We start from the raw sequence: 21,396 nt of genomic DNA, 5'->3' as shown, positions 1-21,396 counted from the left end.
CATTTCTTTTGCACAGCAAGAAAATCTAAAGACCCCTTTTTATTATTCCTACAATGAAAGCTAGTGCACACCGCCTTACATTAGCATTAGGGGCTAAATTCACTCAGAACAAAACCTAACCACATTTATCAGACATAAAAATGTGGCCTCAAGGAAATTATGCTACAAATCCCTTGATGGTTTAGCAGTGAGTGTGTGTGTGTGTGTGTGTGTGTGTGTGTGTGTGTGGCAGAGCGAGGATACCCAACAGGGTGTACCTATCCCTCCATGCCATTCATCTATTATTCAGCCCACTTCCACAGAGAAACGTCTGGAAAAAGAATGAATAAAGACACAGAGGAGCAGGGGGCAGGGTGTCACGTGAACATAAGGTGAAAAAGGAGTAGTCACAGAATGGCAGACTTAAATAGAGTTTTAGGTCTCATTTCCACAACATGGTTCGGTTCTACTCCCTTTTGGTACCAGGTGCTTTTCTCCATTACATTTTCCACTTGGTATAGTACCCCCTCAGTGGAGTCGGGATTCTCAGCTTATCGCCATAGCAAAGCCATGTGAAAATGGCGTGAAATCATCTTCAACGCAAGACTCACTGGATCCTTCCATCGGCAACAATGGACTTCAACTCAACGGTGTAATGCCGTAGTTTTACGTGGTGCCATTTTCTAAAATCTGGATAAATAGCTTGTTTCTGCAGGGTAGAACTAGAGACAGTTCTCTCTCACCAATCAGTCATCAGAAGTGTTTTAACTATACCTTCTAGCATCGGCTCAATTCTCTTGGGAACAGCAACTGACGTGGTGCGAAAATAGGTACTTGCACAACTTTTGACATGGAAAAATTAGATGAAAGAGTATTAGATTAGATGAAAATGGGTTGAGATTGATCAGTTATGACATTACAAATAAGAGTATGAGTTAACAGTTTACCAATGAGTATTATATAATAAATAGAGAAAATAAGAGATAGACTTTATGGCGCAACAACTGTTGGATTACATTCATTTGTACAGGTTTACCTAATAAAATGGCACCTGAGTGTATTTTTAACATATTTAAACCCAACAAATTCTCATTTCAACAGACAGCAAAGCCAGTAATGTAAAAAACAAAACAGTTCATAAATCACAGTGCCATTGTAAATGATATATTCTGAAGTGGATAACAGCTCAAGATGAATTAACAGCATGTAGCATAGACCCCTAATCAGACAGACCACCATAATTGGGTGCAGGTGCTCCCAGTCACACTCGTGAACATGTTGAATAAAATGAGAAAAATAAGGTGGAAATCATGGCGTATGATTTGTATAAATTGGTCTGATTTGAAGTGCGGATGTGTGTGTCCACCCTTAATGTACTCACATTATCTAATTCCGCCTCCTTCTTGAAAGTGGAATACGCTTCTTCATATCCATTGGAACGTAGATAATCGGCTATTGCTCGATTTCTGAAACAGACAAAGAGGACCAGTAATTAGTTCTCCTGATTAGCAGACAAGATAGCTGTTAAAGTGCCACGAGAAACAGCGTTGAGTAATAGAGTTGTATTCAACCCTATAAAACAAAAGACAGAGAATTAGCATGTTCAGGAAACTTGTCAGAAAGAGTGAATTTTACACATTCAGATTGTGTTATCATGGTTGTAGCTATATAATAAAAATGCTTTGCATGCATAAATGCATTCTAGCACTGCCTATAATACACACAGAATCTCCTGCTCTCTCACACAAACACACACATACACACCCCTCTCCGCCCATTTGACACAATTTGAGAACAAGTCTGTCTGGCTTCTATAATGAGCTCTTGTTGCTGTGGGCAAATAATGGGAAAGGATGACTCCCCATGGTGTAGATACGAGGAAAATGAGAGTCAGTCTACTTCCCACCATCACCTACACACACACAGACATCTCGTTGAGAGGCTGGCTCAAAAAGCTTGTGGATACTGTTTTACTACAGTCCGTCTCTTCTTTACCACATCTTTCAGAAAGCCGACACAAAGGTGGTCAGGCTGTTAGCTAAGGTGTGTTTTTGTCTTACTATTTCAAATATGTGAAGATAAATGTCCAGATAGGACAGACAATAGACTAGACAGACAGAGCAGCTCTGAGCCGATAGTGAGAATCTTCACTCCTCTTCTTTGTGTTTCCTGGGCTTTTATGACTGCAGCCTCGGCCACAGTTCAATTTACCAAGAGTTATGAGGTTCAGCTCTGTTTAGTCTCAATAGTTTAGGCTTTAATTCCCCATCCAAATATATTCTTATGAGGGTCAGGGTTCCCCCTGAAAAAACTTGGAGGAGCGGCCTGTCATTAATGTGAGTGGTTCTCGTTGTTGTTAGCTTTGGGGCTAAATGTTCACTTGACACAAGCAAAGACACAGGGACATGCTGCTTCATTCACAACGTTACCGCTAAGTAATGTCATACTCTCCGTCACGCACACGCTCGCTATGTGTGTCTATGTGAAACTCCAACACAGACGGAGAGAGGACAGTTCAGCAGCATGAGCAGAAATGACAACAAAATGCATCTCAGCATAAGTTCTTCCCATCTCTCTCTCACACATTACACAAACAAATACAGAATGCACCGTTTTATTCTTCAAAGGAGCTCAACAAGTCTGAAACAAATCTTGATTTAAATAAATCATGTTAAAAATATATATATATTTTTTTAATTGCTGATGCTGAACATGAAAAGGGGTTGCAAGTAGGCCTTTCACACTGCACTGATAGGTTCACAGCTATAACTACTCAGTGTCACGCACACATAGGTCACACACACACTGTCAATGTGGGGTGTGCATTGGTGTGTTATTGTGGAGGAGCTGCCTCAGCCGTGCCCACAGTGAAACCCGGACACAGAGCGACAGAAGAATGTGGCTCAGCATAGTTTATTTCTCCTGCTTTTTTGGCTTAGGGGCTGTGAAAAAACACTTAAGTGCTGCACCCAAGTCTCATAATGGTAAGAAACGCCCTGCGGTTTATTCTGTCATTATGTTGGCGACATTTTTATATAAACAAGAACACATGAACACAGTGAGCAATATCATGGTCAGCTAAAACGATCGACATCATGTCCATAATCAAATAACTAGAAATAATAAGGTCAGTAGTTTAGAGAAACCATAAAACTGTCAAACATATAGGAGGTCCTCAAACTCTACGCTACTCATTTGTGGTTCTAACTATTCAAGTTGTGCTAACTTGACGAACATGGTGTAGCTGAAATTCAACAGGTAACAACAGGAGCTAATTTATGTTCAGCATGTTTCAAGATGCAAGCTAAGATTAGACTTTCTTAAACACAAATGCTGGATTTCATTTTCTTTTACTTTTCTACTTACTTAAACGACTTAAAACGACTAACGGTAAAAAGCACACAAAGACATTGAATTCACGAATGTCTGATAAAAATGCTATTTTATTCTAATATTAAAACCATAGTTACTTGATCCCAGACCCGTCTGTGTTTGCACACAGCAAACCGCACCACTTATGCCAGGAGAAGCCAGACAAGCAGTCAGGAGGGCAGGTCTTTGAGGTGCCAATATGAAGGGGGTGGGGGGTACAATCTGTCAGTCCAGCCTGTGCCCCCTGAGCCCTCTCGGACAGTGTTGAGCATTGAAACCCCCATCTCCCTCTGCCCACCTGAATCCCCATGACAACAGGAGCAGGCCTTATTAAAGCTCAAGGTTAGCAGGAGGTTATCTTCTCCTGTGACAGCCTGCCTGCCGCAAGTCTAGAACTCTGGGGTGTGCTGGTATGCCTGAGAAAGTGTATAAGCAGGCGAGGAAACTGCAGGTGAGGCGAGTTGAGGCACAGAGGAAGCTTTGATGTGGTATGGGTTTGTCAGGAGGGTGTGTTTGAGCAGGTGTGTTTCAACCAAACCCAACAAAGGGATGTCATACCAGCCATTTGCAGTCTGTTTGCGAGGATGGAACAGCACCTGGCTGCCAATACCAACCATGTACCAAACTCTGAACTGTCACTACTAAAAAAAAGAGTGATATCGTGGAAAGATATTCAATGGTTCTGCACTAGTCATATCTTTGTATGCAGAACATGAAAAATTAAAAAGGGAAATCAAATCAAACTTTGCAGGGATTTAACAAAGAGCTCTATGGAAGAATTAGGAATTATTCTTCTCTACTTTAGTCTTGCACAACTATAACAATAAGGTAGCCTAACAGAGGTCAGCATACAACAGTAAATGACATATGCCGAAAGTGAGCACATGGTAGCAGATAAACGTGACTTTAATGCCAGGTTTATGCCACATTATCTATGTTTTATGGTGTTGTATGCAAACCACATTGTGGAGCAGTGTATTTAACATAGCTCCAGGGGATGAGGGGGTAATCATGAATCATATTCAATATAACGTTTAACGTATAACGTTTTGGCATAGTGCAAGAACAACAGAGCACAAAACAGCAACAACAAAGGAAGTGAACAGAATGTAGGCTAATATTTATATACACAACACCTCCTGTTTCTGTTTTTGAATGCAAATATGTTTCAAATATAAGCTCTCAAAAGTGTAGCTGAAAGCAGACATAAATGGCAAGTACCCACCCCTCCCCTGACCGATACTTTACACCTATATGTGGCAAAATAGAAACAAGCCACCCCAAAGACTGAGAAGAAAACAGGGGAAAGATGCGTACTAATGTCGACAGAAGGAGAGCAAACTGGCTGGTTTCTATGGTTACTAGCAGCCCACAGCTAGATGACGTGATGGTGAGATAGTGAGAAAGAGGGCAGGGCGAGTACGTGGACAGAGAGGACAGATACAAGAGCAGAAAAAGAACAAAAGAAAGCCCATATTGAAGCCGTACACATGGTCTGTTTCAATGAGGTCAAAAGGTTTTCTCTGTGAGGACCTCATGACTGAGAACAACAATGTACTTTTAAAAGTGCAACTAATGTTGTGTCATTCAATGAAACATATGACCCACACACAGGTCATATCAATGTTGTGGTCAGTCAGGCCTCAGAGCTGCTCTCTCATGTCCTTTAAACCCTTAATGGAGTGATACAAACAGAGAGACGGGGGTGAGATGAGGAAGAGATGCATGACCTCACCCTTATTAGAAAAGAGGTTAGTCAGCCATCCAGCGTTACTGCCGGTGACATCACTTCCTCCAAATTCCTGGTCCATGATCATTCACTTTCACATCATTTTAAAGAGAAGCAACACTTACCAACTCCACACTTTGCTTAATTTTACTACATGTAACAAAAACATTTAACTGTTTAGCTGTTTGAAGTTTTCTGCATAATACATCAAGAGCATCTCATGCAAGTTAATAAACAGATTAAGCTGTACCTGGTGGTGGCTGGGAAGTTCTGTTTCAATGGTCATTGGATTAACATGAACCTGAACATGTTTGTGCTTTTTGATACGGCCAACAGAACACTTGGTGCCATGGCTACTGCTGTGTTTACATTTAAAACAATGGAGGAGGTGGCGTCGGCTCGCTGTATGAAAGCACGACATGAGGGCTTTCACTAACAATGATTTCCAAAGTATCCGTTTCTATTACTCAATCATCTAGTCTTAAAAATAATGACAAATGTCCATCAGAAGTTCACAAGACCAACAGCAATGTTTTCTGACTGCTTGAAACCCTGAACATTTTAATGCTATAGCCGAATTGTCTTTGTCAATGCTCTGAACCTTCACTTACAACACCTGGACATGAGTCATTCAGCAAGGCAGCACCAATACTCTCTTGTCAAGGCACCACTTATGATACATTTCATTACAGAAATGTGAGCTACATGTGAGAGTACACCAGTAGAATTTGCACTACCGTATGGATTTTGGCTCTACCGAGTACCCAGCAAAGCAGCTCTGACATAACCACGCAATGTGTGTGGATCCGCCCCGCAAGGGAACATTTATTGATCTTTTGAGTAGAAGCCTATGTGAAAAAGTAATTCATGGCCGATTTTGACTGCTGTCCTCTCTCACATCTCAGCGCGACTGTCTCAGCGCCTCAAATACCGGCGTGCTGGGAGACTTGCTCTACGGGCTGCGTGTAAGAGCGCAGCCACAACACTTCGCGCTACGCTCTGCTTCCCGTGCTTCTGCATCACTCCTCTCCATAACAGCTCGCTTTGTGCAGTTCCTGCAATCGTTTGTCTGGTTAAACCCATAAATCCCCACCACAGTGTTTCTGTCTGTGTGAAAAAACGAAAGGTCGTCACCGAAAACTGGCATTTCTACAGCAAATGGACAGAGAAGTAGGCTATTTGTTTATAACCGTCACTGTGAAGCCTGTGTGTTTACTCTGCAACAAGGGTTTATTGGTAGTAAGGATGGGCACGATTATTAGATTACCCGACATCACTATTTCGATATTCATGTTGCATAGGCTATAACAGAGTGAGGCCTTGATAACTCATAAGCCGGAAAAACTCTGTTCCATTGTTTGAATTCATTCTCTACACAGCGGTGAGGAGCTGCTGTTGCCTTTTCCGACATGTATCAAATCAACGCTTCATGCTTTGGTGGCGATCAAATTTGCGACGTTTTTTTGGAAGTGCGAGAGTCCCGTACAGTCAACAGTAAACACCCTGCCTCTGTCACTGACAGAAGAAAGTTTTAAAAAGGGGTAAAAAATGAAATTAAGCTGCCTTCATGTGCGGTTGGAAAGGTCGAGATAACAATCTGACTAAACGGGCCAAACGGACACTCCAACCACTGCACAAGCTGTGGTGACTTGTCTAAGCTGCCGGAAACAATAGGAATACGGCATAAAAGTAAGGTGAGCATTTTGTTAAGCTTGACAACTGAAAGAACCACAATGGTCAATGTTCTGACTCAAACAAACAAGGGAACCCAATAAATCTGCACACTGACAACAGGAGAGTCATCAGGAACCCTCCATCAGGTGCATCCAGCCTCAAACATGTCCAGGGAAGTTATATCATATTGTACAGAAAATTAAGCACTACTTCTACTGAAAGATTAATTGTGTTAAAGTAACAAAAGACATATTCCGCAAAGCAGAAGGATTTGTTCAGAGCAGAAGCAGGATGGTTGAGAGCTAAAAAGGTTAAGCTAATACCTCCATCTTAACAGTAGAGTACTGAACAGCTGATAACTTCTCAGGGGAAAACATTCCACAAAAATCATATGACAGGATTGCGTAATTGCGCAGTTACAGTTGGATCTCCATGAAAAACTGTAACCAATCTACAAATTCTCTTGCTTGACTGATTAGCAGCACCAGGAGTTGGTTAGTCAGACATGAAGAACATCTCCTGAGGGTAATCACTACCTAGATTAACCAGACAATGAATCACTTGATTTCCAACTTTCAGTCATCCCAAAGCCTCTTAGAAGGGCGATTACCATAACAATATTAATTTCAATATGAAACAGGTAGATTGTCAGGGAAAGAAAGCTGTCTTCAGTACTTAAGCCAGAAGAAGACTTCAAAAAGGGAAACTCTCTCTCAGTTGGGACTCACAGAAGAGTTAATGTCCAATCCAGGACTGTCTTTTGACTAAACGCAGAGTTAATACAATAGCAAATATTCTTCACTAATGTAAAAAGGTGTGTGTGTGTGTGTGTGTGTGTGTGTGTGTGTGTGTGTGTGTGTGTAGTATGGTTTCAGCTCAAAAGGCAGCATGGTCTACACTTTGACAAGCGTACTTTCTGAAATCCAATGATGGTGTGTATACTATACAAGGTTGAATAAACAAAGAATAACAAGGATAGGCAGGTTATAAAGAATTACAGCAGCACTTAATCAATGAATCAAACTGATCTGCAGATTATTTTCTCAAATGACCGTTCGTTCCATTCATAAAATGTCAAAAAAGCTTTTTTTATTATTTCCGACAATAATAATGCAAGTGGTCAGGAAACTAGCGAGTGGATGATGGAAACATACTACTTATAACCCACACAATAAAGATGTGGCTGACTGAAGAGAATGAATGCTGGATTGTGACATCGAATGAGGATGACCAAAAATGTCTCTTACTAGGCAACCATTGGAAACAATGTGCAACGGTTCCAGGTTTCTACATCCGTTAGACTGGTCGTCTTTCCAAAATTCAGGTCCTTTTTAAATGGGGGGCGGTAAATGATTGATATGGGATGGTGTGTCCAGAACACAGAGACTGTTACCATGCCAATCCATCTGTGCTTCATTCCCGAGGCAAAATCAGATCTCTATTGCTGAAAGACCCCCTGCAGATGGACTCGGCCGTGTTCACTGCACTGAGCAACAAGAGAGGTTTGGGAACTGAACACGCAAGACTAAGTGTCTGTGTGTGCCAGCAACAAATGTCTGTGTGCAAACCGCCTCAGGGAGGCTCATAACATACATAACAATCATTTAAAATACTGCATTTCTGGCACCGAGGCACCGATCCAGTTTTTACCAATCCAATCAGATACCTGCGCTGAGCGTATCGGGTGATACCTGATACCGATCCGATACTACTGTCGAATGAATGAACCGTATGCCTTGCAGGGTGTTTTTCTGCTTTATAAATTTTGAAGCAGCCCCCGCGCTGGAATCTTGATTGAAAATCAATGTAGTTTTATGGAAGCTCAGTGGCGATGTTTTCAACTCCACCGCAGCAGAAGGGGTGCCTTTGATTTCAGCTCCGGGCCGCAAAATGACGTTGATGCGCTGCTTGTGTTCGAGCTCATGGGGGCTCTGCTCTGTTCAAACATTGTGCTGAACGTGAACGCACCCCACCGGCGCAGAGCAATGCGGTGGTTGCATTTGCCGCTTGCCGACAGGAGGACTGCGGTACTTTTGAAACAGGTAAGGTGAATTATTTCACATAAAAACACAAAGTTTCATACAAAAACCCGTGTTTAACCCATTTTTTATGCTTCACGGAAAATGAGCGACTTTTTTAAATGAGAAAAGAGCAAGAGAGAATGAGGAGGACAGCAGTTAGAAACAGTGCAGATGGACAACAGCTCAGGATATTACATCAATGAAATATTTTATGAATTATATTTTTTTCCGGCGAGGTGTAACTTTCTGATCAGGTCTCAAGCTGAAGAAGCCCAGGTAGGTCAAGGGCAGGACTCGGCATCGATAGGAGGAACAGGGTTGGCTAAGTAGCTAGCAAGAAAACGTTGTGCACTCGGTTCAACTTTATCATGACACTGAAGCAAACACAGATCTTATTTTCTGACATAATCCGTTTTGGATGATGCAAACCAGCGCGATGCTAAACCTCCGGGTTTTTTACATCAGCCCTGGCACACTAACTGTTCACAAATAATAAAGACTGAAATAATAATAATAATAATAATAATAGTAATAATAATAATAATAATAATGTAAACAGTGAGTGATATTTTGTAGAGAACTGTTTTGGTTCTTGGGCTGTGGGTGACAGTTGTATGAATGAGAAAGGTCAGGTGGACGTGGTTTTGGACACATAACGTTAGGTCAGTATTCAGTGGCTGGGCACTTCATGCACGTGTTACTTGATGAGCCTGCATGAGCATGTACCGCAAAATTTTCGCTCCCCTGCCAACCTCCGCCAAAATTTTGGCCAGAAAAAACCCTGTGAGTGAAGGCATCAGGCATCATAAACATTTAGCCTTGTTGAAAAAAGGTAACAAATTAACACAGATATAAATGTACTTAATATTATTTATTAATCAATAATAAGGTGTACATTAGCAGCAAAAAGAAATCAATAACACTTCCATGTAAGTGCACTGCAAAAACACATTTTAAAATGTAATATAAAACCCTAACTGGGGTTGCAATCATAGAATTGAAGTGACTAGATCACTGTAACTGTATTGCTGTGTATGATATTAATAAAAAAGAAATGACTGGATCGGAAAGCTGGATTGGCCTTATTCATCCGATATCCGATCCAGCTAATTAGTCAATATCAGAGTCGATATCCGATCCGGGTGTCGGTTTGGTGCATCTCTAATCTCTGGACCCAAGTAGAGAATAATCGATGCAGTCAGTGCCATTTATTTAAAAAAAAAAGCAGAGGTTTGGCCTTTAATACACAAATCTGGTCAGTAATTAGGGTTTTGTGATTCAAACTCCCCACCGATGATATGGCTTAAAGGAAAACAATATAGTAGATCATCATCCCCCCCCAAAAAAGCTGAAGCGAGATATAATATAATATATAAGATGTCTATGGGCTGGAGACGCATATGTTGTTATGTATTGAATTGAAAGTCACCTTTATGTCTGGCAAAAGTCTCAGCATTTAGTCTGTTATGTCACAGCCTTCACAGCCAGGGGACGATGGAAAAAGGACAAAAAAAAAAAAAAAAAATCACATGAACCGTCTTGTCGCCTAACACATGGGGAAGGATGAGGGGGTTTTCTTTGTAAAGCAAAAAGAGAGAGTTCAAAAGCAAAGGCCCATCTGCACATGGGTGCCTCCAGGTCTTTCAGGGGAGTAGATAGTTTGTGTTCTGCATCTATTTTTATCACACGCCAGCAGGGACGAGTCCCCTGACCCTGCTAAGAAACACAAATGCGCTTTTCATTGGAGTTGTTGTGAGGATGCTACGCAGTCACAGCATCTGACTGCAGTGCTGGCTCCAGTTTAGGGAACAAAGATTATTTCTCTTTTTAGAATATGTTGTTCCAGTAATTAAATGGTCATGCTGTCTTTCTGGCTGAAGAGCAGGTCAATCAATGTCTACTGGAAAGACAGGATAAACTGCCTTCCCCTGTTTTCTGTTGTACAATTTTCATTCTTTAGGATTTCCATTAAAACGTTTGATCTGATTGTACACACAGTAAAGTTTGTGCCGATTATTTGGTTGTTTTTGACAACTGCAGCTCAATAAGTGGAATAGGAGGCCTAAATGTAATGGAAATAAAATCTATTTGTCTGCTGCCTGATGGTGAACAAGGCTGTGACAGAGAAAGGAAAAAAATAGCATGAATGGCAGACAGTCAATCGGCCACTTTTTCAATTACCCGCCTGCTATATCGTCTGATTCAAAATTGGCTGCTGGGTTTTCAAGCTGGCTTCCCTAAATGAGCCTGCCAGTTAGGAAATAAGATCTTATGGATGCTTTATAGCCGACAAACTGAATGAGAGCACCAACTGAGCCAAGCTACATCTCCAAAGGGAAGAATGCAACAGATGCTTGAATGTGACTCAAGTGGTGTCCCACACCAGTTTCCTGGGGGCCAGAGACTTGTGCAATAGAGAGGAAAAGAGGGGTAAAGGGGGGTCCCTGGCAACTTCCTCTGAATAGCAAATAGCATGAAAGATTAGCATTCCAATAGCTCTCTCCATACCAACGTACCCCTCCCACAGCACTAATCTAAAAACACAGGACCATAGTGAGGAATGTTAAGAGCCTTGTCATGTGAGCACTGGTGCATTTCTCAATGACAGTGCAAGATAGGGGGCAACAATGACAACAAACAGGGTTGTCCTCTCATTTCAAGCCAGAGGCAAATATCTCTATCATACCTTATTTTAAAATATGCAGTTTTAACATCATTCTTAAGTGGAAGGTAATTCTAAAGGACTAAAGCTCAGGAAGATCATCTCATCTCCTTCTCATGACCTTGTATCTCACAATGAGCTGCCTTAACTTTTTATTCCCCGCCTCAAGGGTTAATTACTAAGCCCCACAGACTCAGCAGAGCCAAATTACAGTTTCCTCATTATCGCAGTCTCTCTCACTTCTCCCACACGCTCAATATACCACACAGCACGCGCTGATATTTCTTTGTCTATATGCCACTTCAGTGCGTATGCGAGACAATCTTGGGCATGTGGTTTCCCCGTGGAATCACTGAGTGCTGTCATTGTGCACAGAGCAAATAGATGAAACACTTTGGATCCTTGTTTTTTTTTTTTGCATGTGTATTTCAGGGCAAAGGTGGCGCTCCAAATTTCTCCAAAAGGTCACACAGGGCAAAATGTGAATACTAAACATTTTAAGGGGTAGCTCTGTAGGTGGAAGATCAATACATTTGTGCTGCAAGACCTCAGGGGAGGTCAGAAACCTTAAACCAGTCATTGATTCTTCCTGAGGGGTACCAAGGAAAAACATATAACAAAAAAGCCCCTATTTAAACAAATTGTAGTAGGCTAATTAATACACATCCTTGCCTGGAAGCAATGAAAAGGGCAATTAAAGTGGAGTTGCTTTTTAGGATTTCAAATGAGTTAACAAAATAATAGTGTTTTTGGCGTAGGGTCTCTTTTTGCTTGGACTCATAAAAATAGCTCATTGAAAGCATTCATTGAGCTGTTTCATAATGCAAATTGGCAGCAACAGCAGCTTAGCTCGTTTGACTCTCACATTTGATAAGATGAGAGTCAGAATAACATGGCCTGCCACACCGTGTCGATAAAAATGTTAGCAAGCAGAATGGCTATCTAATGACTCAAACTTGTTGAGGTGTCACCCGCGTTCTGATAAAGTGTGGTTATAAAAGAAAAGGTCGTTCCGGGGGTGCTAAGGTAACCTCGCGTTTAAGGTGCCAACCACCAACTGCAATAACTACAAATACCACCTATAAGAAGACATTATTCTTGACTGTAGTTGAGGTTTTTAAGGGGCAGCCTGATTTTTTGGCATTTGGTAGAATAGCTTGAACCAAAATTTCTTTTTTTCTTACAGAAAATTAACTGCGGATATATTTGATTTTCTAGTGAGTAGATTAATTGATAACAAAAATAGTTCTTAGTTGCAGCCTTGAAATAATTATTGTGCTTCCCTCCTAGAAAAATACACCTCTAAAGTGTCTTCAAGAAAAGCACCTAACCACGTTCATTCCTTTCAAGTTGCACAGTAACATCAGAAGAATGTGGTTGTACTGGGCAGCTCAGAGTGTGTCTGAACCCATGAAAGGGAATCTAGTATGAAGTTGAGATGAAACACTTCTCATCACATCATGCAATAGATGTACAACACTGTAACCAGAATGTATAAATCCATACAATTTCTTACATCTCCATATCTCGGCCACATGCTGTGAAAGGTGTGTTGGCGACTTACAGTTCATCTCGTTGCCGTTGTGACAGCACCATGGTGATGGGGCACTGTGGGCGGGGCCGGGAGGGATCAGTTGGTAGAAGGTGAATCTTGTGCAGCTGCTGCGCTCTCCTCAGTCAGGAGATGAGCTGTGCTGATCCAGGCAACACGGGCAAGGATGAGCTGCGTACTCCAATGGCGGGCCGTTGGTTTTGTCCAGACAAAAACTCAGACTGAGAGAAGGGGAATGCAGGAATCTGCCCCCCAGCTGGCTGACTCCAGGGACAAGAGAAGTGGAGAGCCTGCAGACCAGTCACCAGCCAAGTCTACACTGCATCTGGAGAGGAGAGAGGGGGAAAGTCAACATTACATATGCATGACAGATAACACGAAGAGTGGGTGGAGATGACAATGTTTATAGGCCAGAGGAGCACTGCATCAATGAGTGCATCAGTTTATGCCCAGATAAAAGGGAAGAATCCATCAACAATTGAAAGAAAATAACAGAAGCACAAAATACCTACGAATGCAGCTATTTTCTATCAGAAATCGAATCTGACTCCCATAGCAAAACCCATCAGTCAGACACTTCATATAAAACCTCCTACTTTCCATAAACCACTCCTTCATTGGCTTTTCAGGTCCACTCCTATCTACCTTTATAATCGGTTTGTCATGTCTCCAGTCTGCTCTTAGAGCTCTGGTCTGCTCTTGCAGCAAATTCCTTTCTCCGTGAACATACAAGAGCTGACCCACATTCTTTGAGCAACGTACTTCTCTTCCCAGGCTGCCAACAGAAAAGAAAAACAGGACACAGCCGAGCAGGCTCAAATAACGGCTGTGCTCTTGTCAAAATCCCCGACCCTATCGTCTCCTTAGTCCTCAGGAGCTGGCTCGTCTGACTGATGGCACAATGAAATCACTATGACCGTCATCAAAACATTTATTAGTGTTAATTTATTGTCAGGGTGGAGCATTGATGTGAGGAAAAATAAATGTTGACAAAATGCAATGCAGCTAACAATAGTGTGATGAAGTTTATTTTTACACTGCATCTTAGTCGTGAAAAGCACTTTATCAGAGCAGGAGCCCACTAGAATACTAACTGTGAGCTACAATAAGCTTCTTAGTCTACTGGGACCAGCCTGAATAAATCTCTGCCAGACCAGTCAACAAAAGGTACAAACAAAGCCAATTTAGCTCCTTCTAGAGACCTGCAGCAAACTGTCAAAACTACATCCAGGCACACATGTACAGACACATGTACAGGAGACAATGTGCGGTAGGCATGAGATTTGCTGCATGTGAAACGAGCAGCGAAGGGAAGGGAACTGTGTCTGAACAGTCTGGAGTAAGCATGATAACTGGAGACACTCCCGGAAGCTAAAATGAAAGAAAATTCACACACTCTTCATTTCAGCTGATGATGCACAAGTGGCATTATCACATGGGAAAATTCCTTCTTTTCACTTCTGATTTGTTAACAGAAAAAAAAAAAAAAAAAGGACAGCAGCTTAGAGACCTACCACATACGTACATTCAAAACAGGCCGCCTGCAGATGTAAGATTATGTCAATTCTTCTGAATTTGTATGGTACAACTTTGGTGTAAGCTTGTTTATTTGCATATTTAACACTTTGGCATTGTAGATAGCAACTCAACATAGTTTGCTGTTAACCTCTGGACTATGATGTCACCATACCACACCTGGTGTGACAGCAGTCCAGATATCTGCTTACCTCTGACTGTGTTTGGATTACAGGTGCAGGGGGGGTTTCCGGCAGCTGCCCAATACTCAGGGTCAGAGCAGTACAACACAGTAAGGTGACAGCACTGAAGCTAAAAATGGCTCTTTCTATAACTCCACATAAAAACATCCATTAAAAAAAGGTATGCGCCTTCAACATCAACCTGTAACATTACTGTGGTGTGTGAAATGAGGTCATCTACTATATATTGATACTTCCGTCAGTGCAGCTGGCAGCCGTCATCACTGTGAGTATCCATTTATGTGTGTTAGACCCCCCCTCAGCAAAATGTTTGCACAATCGGGCTAATTGGCTCAGCACTAAATGTGGTTGTGTCTTGTTAGAACGGGCTACAGCCCGGGTGCCTCTATAAATCTGCCACTGATGGATAATAATGGTTATGTCTCTTCCTCCCATTGATTCCCTTGTCTTTGTGTAGCAGCAGGAACTGTACAATAAGGAGGCCCTTACAGTGATGGCATTGGCTGCTTTGAATGATGTTGTTTAATTTCCTGATGAGTCTTTACAGCTTATCTGTTGTTAAAATGCCATTTTTAAACGAATAATGAAAACATCTTCTGTCTCTGTCAGTTTAAGAATGCAACAACCAAGTGCCAAGTCAGAACTGTAACGAACTATACCCACTGTATCAATGTCTGAACACACAGTCTGTTTTTATACAGTCAAGCACGAGTTGGACCTACATAAAAAATTTGTGGACCACCAAACATAAGATTTACGTTGAGATACTTGAATTATACCTAGTAACAGGAAAACCATATAACAAATAATCTCACACCAGAGTAATGTGTCAACAAATCTTTCAAAAAGGATGTTACAGAAAAGCTTTGACTTACTAAAACTCATTGAGAAAAACCTTTAAAAAAACTCACTTTAGAGTCAATGTACATGTTACAACACTGAAGTAGACATCTGGACAAAACTGTAACATATCAGCAGTACAATATTAAAACTTTACATCACTCCACCTGCCAAATATGACGGATGAGGATTGTCTACAACATTTTTGAAAGTCAACACTTCGATGTCTGAACAAAGGAGCACGTCCTGGAGAAAAATAAAAACAGTCTGAGTCTAACTGATAGCGTCTCAGCAGCTCATCACAAAAACATAAAGCAACAGCAATGCTAACAATGCTGACAGTTGTCACCTCTTATTCACAGTCATCTGCTAACGTCATTATGTAATCGTCCTCATTCAACGGCAAGCATCTCTGGAATCTGGAGCTCCTTCATTTTCTGTTGATGACTTCACCTTCGTGTCACCTGTATCCTGGGAATGTAACATTATCATCCTTGACTGCCTTACAAACAACATGGAGAATTACTGACCAGTTAAAATAAGATATGGAACGCAAAAAAAAGTCACTAAAATATGCAAGAAAATAATAGCTTCGGGCGACATTGTTCATGTTCTCTGTGCTATTCATGATCAGCTGGAGCTTTGTCAACATGCAGACTTCAGGTTAATACAACTGGGAGGCAAAAGTCTTCTGTGCAGTGGTAGTTATATTTTAAAAGCCTATATCACAAATCTTCATGAAAAACTATAAGACTGCATCTTTTTGATGTTATTGCAGATGATGTAGAGGTGGTATATTGAAGTTTAACAATTTCCAGGACTTAGCAGCGAGGATCTAAACTCAACTTTTAGTCAGAATCAAATATCTCATAATTCTTCAGCTCCAAACCTGGCCAAAAGCAATGCCATTTTTGTTTATTTTGATAGTTTTATATGGCTGAAACGCTAGCTGACATGTAATTTAAGTAGATACAAGGAGATCAGTGAAGCTCATTTATTATACTGGTTTTCCTCTTAGTCGATTAGTTTAAAAATGTTGTGTTTGATTGTGATGTTTGCTTAGTGTACACAGCATCTCCCCTATTCCAAGTACATTTTTACCTATAAGACACAATGAAAGTAACCTTAAGTTAACTTGGTTTCAACAGTCACACGACACTAACACTATTCAAATTCTGATTAAGATAACTGTGTGGCTACCATGTCCCTATCAGGAGGAGACAGCTACACGCATAGTAATTTACATGCTTACAGTGCATCACTGTGCTGTATCAGCATGATAAAAAGGGATAATTTGTTATGCCAAGCAATGAAGAAGGTAATGTGATGCGGTTTCTGACAGAGGCCTGTTCATCACTAATTGTCCAGATTCTTAAACCTCTAACCAACGGGACTGAAAGGCTGAATATTCTGTAAATCATTTCCAGTTTCTTTCTGTGAATGGTTGTTCTTGGTAAAAGCACTCAGACATAAATCATCCAAAGAGCTTTATCACTAACGAGTGAACATCTGGCTATCAGTTGTGTTCCCTGATGTAAGAGGTCTGATTAGTAGATCGGAGCCCACATTCACACACAGAGGAACAAGAGACCAGGAAGCTCACAGGAACAGCATATTGATCACATGCCAAGCACACCTGCGTGCACAGGTGGGACCAACACAATGCAGACGAGTTAGCCTTCTTCATTGATATGGTTGAGTTGATTGTACAGTACAAGGAAAGTTCAGCTTGGCAGCTATAAGATGCTTGTTCAATATCTCCAAGGTATTCACTTCATGCCAACAAGTTTCTGGTTTAAATTATTATAGCTCTAAAATTAAACTGGAGGTGTATGCTGAGTCTGCCATTGTCAATGTCAGTCATTGTTGCCAAACTGGCAAAGTATGAAGCATGTTCAATTCAAATCAAACCTTTCAATTCTCCAGACTACTTTGGCAACCACTATAACTATAACAGCTTCTAGAGCTTCTTGGCAGTAGTGTTAGTTTTGTGCCAACATCGTGAGGCATTTCCTCACAATCAAAGCATTTGTAGGTCGACAGGCAGTTTCAGCTGGCAGCAGGTCACAATGACCAGTCAGTTAGCTGGTGGGCAGCCTGTCTGAAAGGTCAACCTCTGTGCTCCGGTCAACTCAGGGAAGGAGTCATACGGGTATCTATCTGCCCTTCAGCCTTCCACAATCACAAAGATAAACAGCCTCTCATGTTCATCACTGCTGTTGACTCAAAATAAAGAGGGCCCCTTGGCAAAACTGTATATTCTGTTCCTTTCAGGCTTTCAGTCTTTACATTTACAAAACTACTGCAACAACATTACAGATTAACGCCCTACTTGATCTGTGGTTGTCCTTTGCTTTACTCTACAGCTGTTGAACTGGCAACAATTGCCGACAAAGCAGCTCTTGCAATGGCCGAATCTTGTACAATTGGAGTTGCTGTGTTTCCATTGCTGGCTTTCTGAATGGAGACTGGTTGTAGGGGTGCACTTATTGAAATGAACTTTTGATAAAACTCTGGACAGACTTAGCATGCTAAGTAAACTATTAGAGAAATGAAGGATGCCTGCGTTTTGAAAGAAAGAAAGCTGCTGTTCTCATTTTAGCTAATTTCTCATAGTAGTCAAACAGAAAATGGGTATTGCAATACACAGTTTGAGTCTGTTTCAAGTACTGTTCACAGTACTTTGAACTTGGTAAGTTTGTAAATCTGTCTCTTCTGACATGTGACATGTTGGATGGAAATTGTATAACATTTTGATTTAGAAAAGACAACCCCAAGGGGTTCACAGAAAACCAAATGATTCACAAATGAAGATTAGTCTGTCAGAAATATTCCTGCCTGAGTGAATGGTTTGTGTCTACTTAAATAATATATCAGGACATAAATGAACATTGAACAAACAGAGAAAATGATCCTACAATGAGAGGAAACCTAAGAGTGTCTCCATTTGTCTCGTCCACAGGCAGCAAGATATTCCTCAGTGATATTAAGAATAAAGCCATTATCTGTGCTACTCCAGTAGACTCAATTTAACAGCTAACATGTTTAAGGGATAATTGTTTGTTAGCATAAAATTGCTAGATCAACTTAAGCTCCAACAAGATTATAGCTGTTAAAATAACTACACGCCAGGAAAGACACTCTGCAAGATGTTCAGTCAGTTAAAGTCAGTCAGACTAAAACACAATTCAGCTTACCTGAGAGGAAGGCATACAGTCAAGGTTAATTGTTTTTTTAAGCTGAACACTGTTTTCATTAATATCCCATAATTCCAGTTGATCAGCTACAACACAGTCCTTACAGGCGTGGCTTTGAAAAATAACACACCCAAAGATCCCTGCTTAAACCAATGCTGAGACAAGGCGAGGTTGCCTAAAAAAACCTTCTGGGATGCAGTGCACAATTGTGAGAGCCACCACTGCGATGATTTGCATTCATCCCAGTGTAAGCCCTCGGTCCACAAACTCACTCAAACACTCAATCATACATCCACACAATGAGAGAGAAGACGTGCAAAGGGAAACAAGACAGGCACTGAAGTACTGGGTAGATGCAATACATACAAACTCCTCGCCTGCGATGTGCTCCACCCTGATTTTATAACACTGTGCCAACAAACCGCATGAAGCAGAGATGATGGGAGCTTCAGCTGAGCGTGGCAGCAGCCTTCAGCGAGCATGACAGCGACAAACAGCAGAGGGAAAACACTCGGGAGCATGTCATGTTAGGAACCTGCAGCTGGGTTGTCTTGATGTTCACTTAGTTGTATCTGCACAACAATTATACAAAGCAAACCAGGTGACGAATATTATCACTTGCTGAATCATTTTTTATAGACATGCTTTTATGTGATGTCTTTTTATTTATTTCATTTATTGATTCATTTTATCTTTTTGCTGTCTTTTTTTAACCTTGTCCACTGTTAATTCATTTTTTATTGTTGTTAATTTGTCATTTTTACTGTTAGTTTCTCTTGCCCTGTTGATGTGTATATATGTATGGATATCTATGCGCTTTTGTCTTTGCTCTTGCTGTTACAGCACTTTGTAAACGGTAAGGTATTATTACTTTATACAGCAGTGACGTGAAGATGCAGCCTATTTTACAACAAAAAATATCCACACACGGTGACAGCAATAAAATGATCAAACGAGTCACCAGAAACAGCGATAAAACGTCAGCTGTCAGTGGTAACATCCTTGTGACCTACATTTGATTTTGTTGCTGAGGGTTTTTTAGCCTAAGATTGACAGCCAGGCTGCACTAAAGCTGCTGCAAACTATGCTAATTACTGATTATTAGTAAGTTGGGACGGTGGCCAAATGCAGCAGTAATTCACACTGGCATAACTTCACACACTGACATGTAACTGTGGTAACTAGATAACTAGAAACGAGGTTACTATAACGGTTTGGTCGACCTGACAACCAAAAGCAGTTAAATATGTCCAATGCCCGGTTATCGTTGTTAGCTAAGTTAGCTTCTGCAGTCAGAAAGTTAGCTCGTACGTTCACTCTTGACGCAAGCTAACAGGCTCGTAATATGCATTCAATTAGCAACAATTACCTTGAACACAGCAGCTAACGTCGACCGACTTGAATTCAACTATCAGTGCACACGGTTGTTTATCCGGACACAAACTGACAAGCTACCTGCTGCTGCTGCTCCAGTCCAAGCGGCCTGTCCGCCATTTTGAGACATAAAAAGGAGGTGCAGAAATTACAGCCACATCGTCATTTTCCCCACCTAACGACAGATTCCTTCCACCCTGACCGGCTTCATATAATCTCAAAACTATCTGGACTCACCCTATTGTTTCTGCCCGTGAATATCCTCAAGTCGTCTTTAACGGTAACACGACCCGACAGGGCGTGAAATTTCCGCTCCCAAACTATGATCTTGTGATGTGGAAGGTAAACTGTGCCCGTCTTGTCTCTCTCCGGCGCTGCTTGCTTGTTTTTTTTTCGTAGCCGCGTACCGCATTCGCCTTCAGCCGGGAGCGCGCACGGAGCTCGCGTTCACGGTATGTGACGGGAACGCGCACGCCCTTGATAGCAGCAGAGAAAAAAACAGTACTTTTTAAAAACATATTTTATATTATCATAGCAATACAGTCTTCCATAATCTGTCCACTGCACCATATATCATTATTATATGTTAAATTTGCACTACAATTAGACAGCTTATTTCTAAATGTTTTGTGTATCTTTTTATATTGTATTTTATATTACTGTTGTATTGTGTTTGTGTTGTTACTGTGTGTAATGCTGCTGCTACACTGCAATTTTCCAGCTTGGGATCAATAAAGTATTTCTATCTATCTATACAGCACACTGGTGACATAGTTAATACATAACAGAGAGTACAAAATAAATACATAAAAAACAGACCAAGATCAGAGATTTAAGCAAAGAGGTTAGGGTTAGGCTTAAAGGAGAAAATGTAGGTACAGATTTTGTAAATTCTTGTTTATGAATTAGGAATTTTGCATATAGGATAACAAAGTTCATCAGGTGTTCAAGAGCATTATCTTCTGGGTTAATATAGTAGCAAATAACATCTTTAAGGGTTGACCACTTGAGTTACAGTGAACACCCTCTCATTATTTTGAGATACTAAGTCATTATATGAGATACTAAGTCATTATTTTGAGATACTAAGTAATTATCTTAAGATACTAAGTCATTATCTTGAGATACTAAGTCATTACATAAGATACTAAGTCATTATTTTGAGATACTAAGTCATTATATGAGATACTAAGTCATTATTTTGAGATACTAAGTCATTATATGAGATACTAAGTCATTATTTTGAGATACTAAGTCATTATTTTGAGATGCTAAGTC

At 40.9% G+C, this 21,396-nt stretch overlaps 1 protein-coding gene across 2 annotated transcripts in view; it reads right to left on the bottom strand.

Annotated features, from left to right (window-relative positions):
* LOC310947032 (lissencephaly-1 homolog A-like) overlaps positions 1-20,508 on the bottom strand; it is a 35,306-nt gene extending 14,798 nt beyond the window's left edge. The window contains exons 1-3 of one of the 2 annotated variants that reach the window (XM_083913658.1): positions 20,356-20,508; positions 13,002-13,314; positions 1,361-1,445 (exon numbers count right to left, since the gene is read on the bottom strand). In XM_083913658.1, coding sequence (XP_083769784.1) covers positions 1,361-1,445; positions 13,002-13,033 — 117 coding nt within the window. In that variant the 5' untranslated portion in view covers positions 13,034-13,314; positions 20,356-20,508. Of the gene's footprint in view, positions 1-1,360; positions 1,446-13,001; positions 13,315-20,113; positions 20,229-20,355 lie in introns of those variants that run through there. The other variant, XM_083913659.1, reaches the window with a different exon arrangement.
* Positions 20,509-21,396: the final 888 nt, after the last annotated feature.

Source organism: Echiichthys vipera (genome assembly GCF_963691815.1).
Source record: "Echiichthys vipera genome assembly, chromosome: 5".
Taxonomy (NCBI): domain Eukaryota; kingdom Metazoa; phylum Chordata; class Actinopteri; order Perciformes; family Trachinidae; genus Echiichthys; species Echiichthys vipera.
The sequence above is the reverse complement of the archived record's forward strand: the minus strand, read 5'-3'. Positions and strand labels throughout refer to the sequence as shown.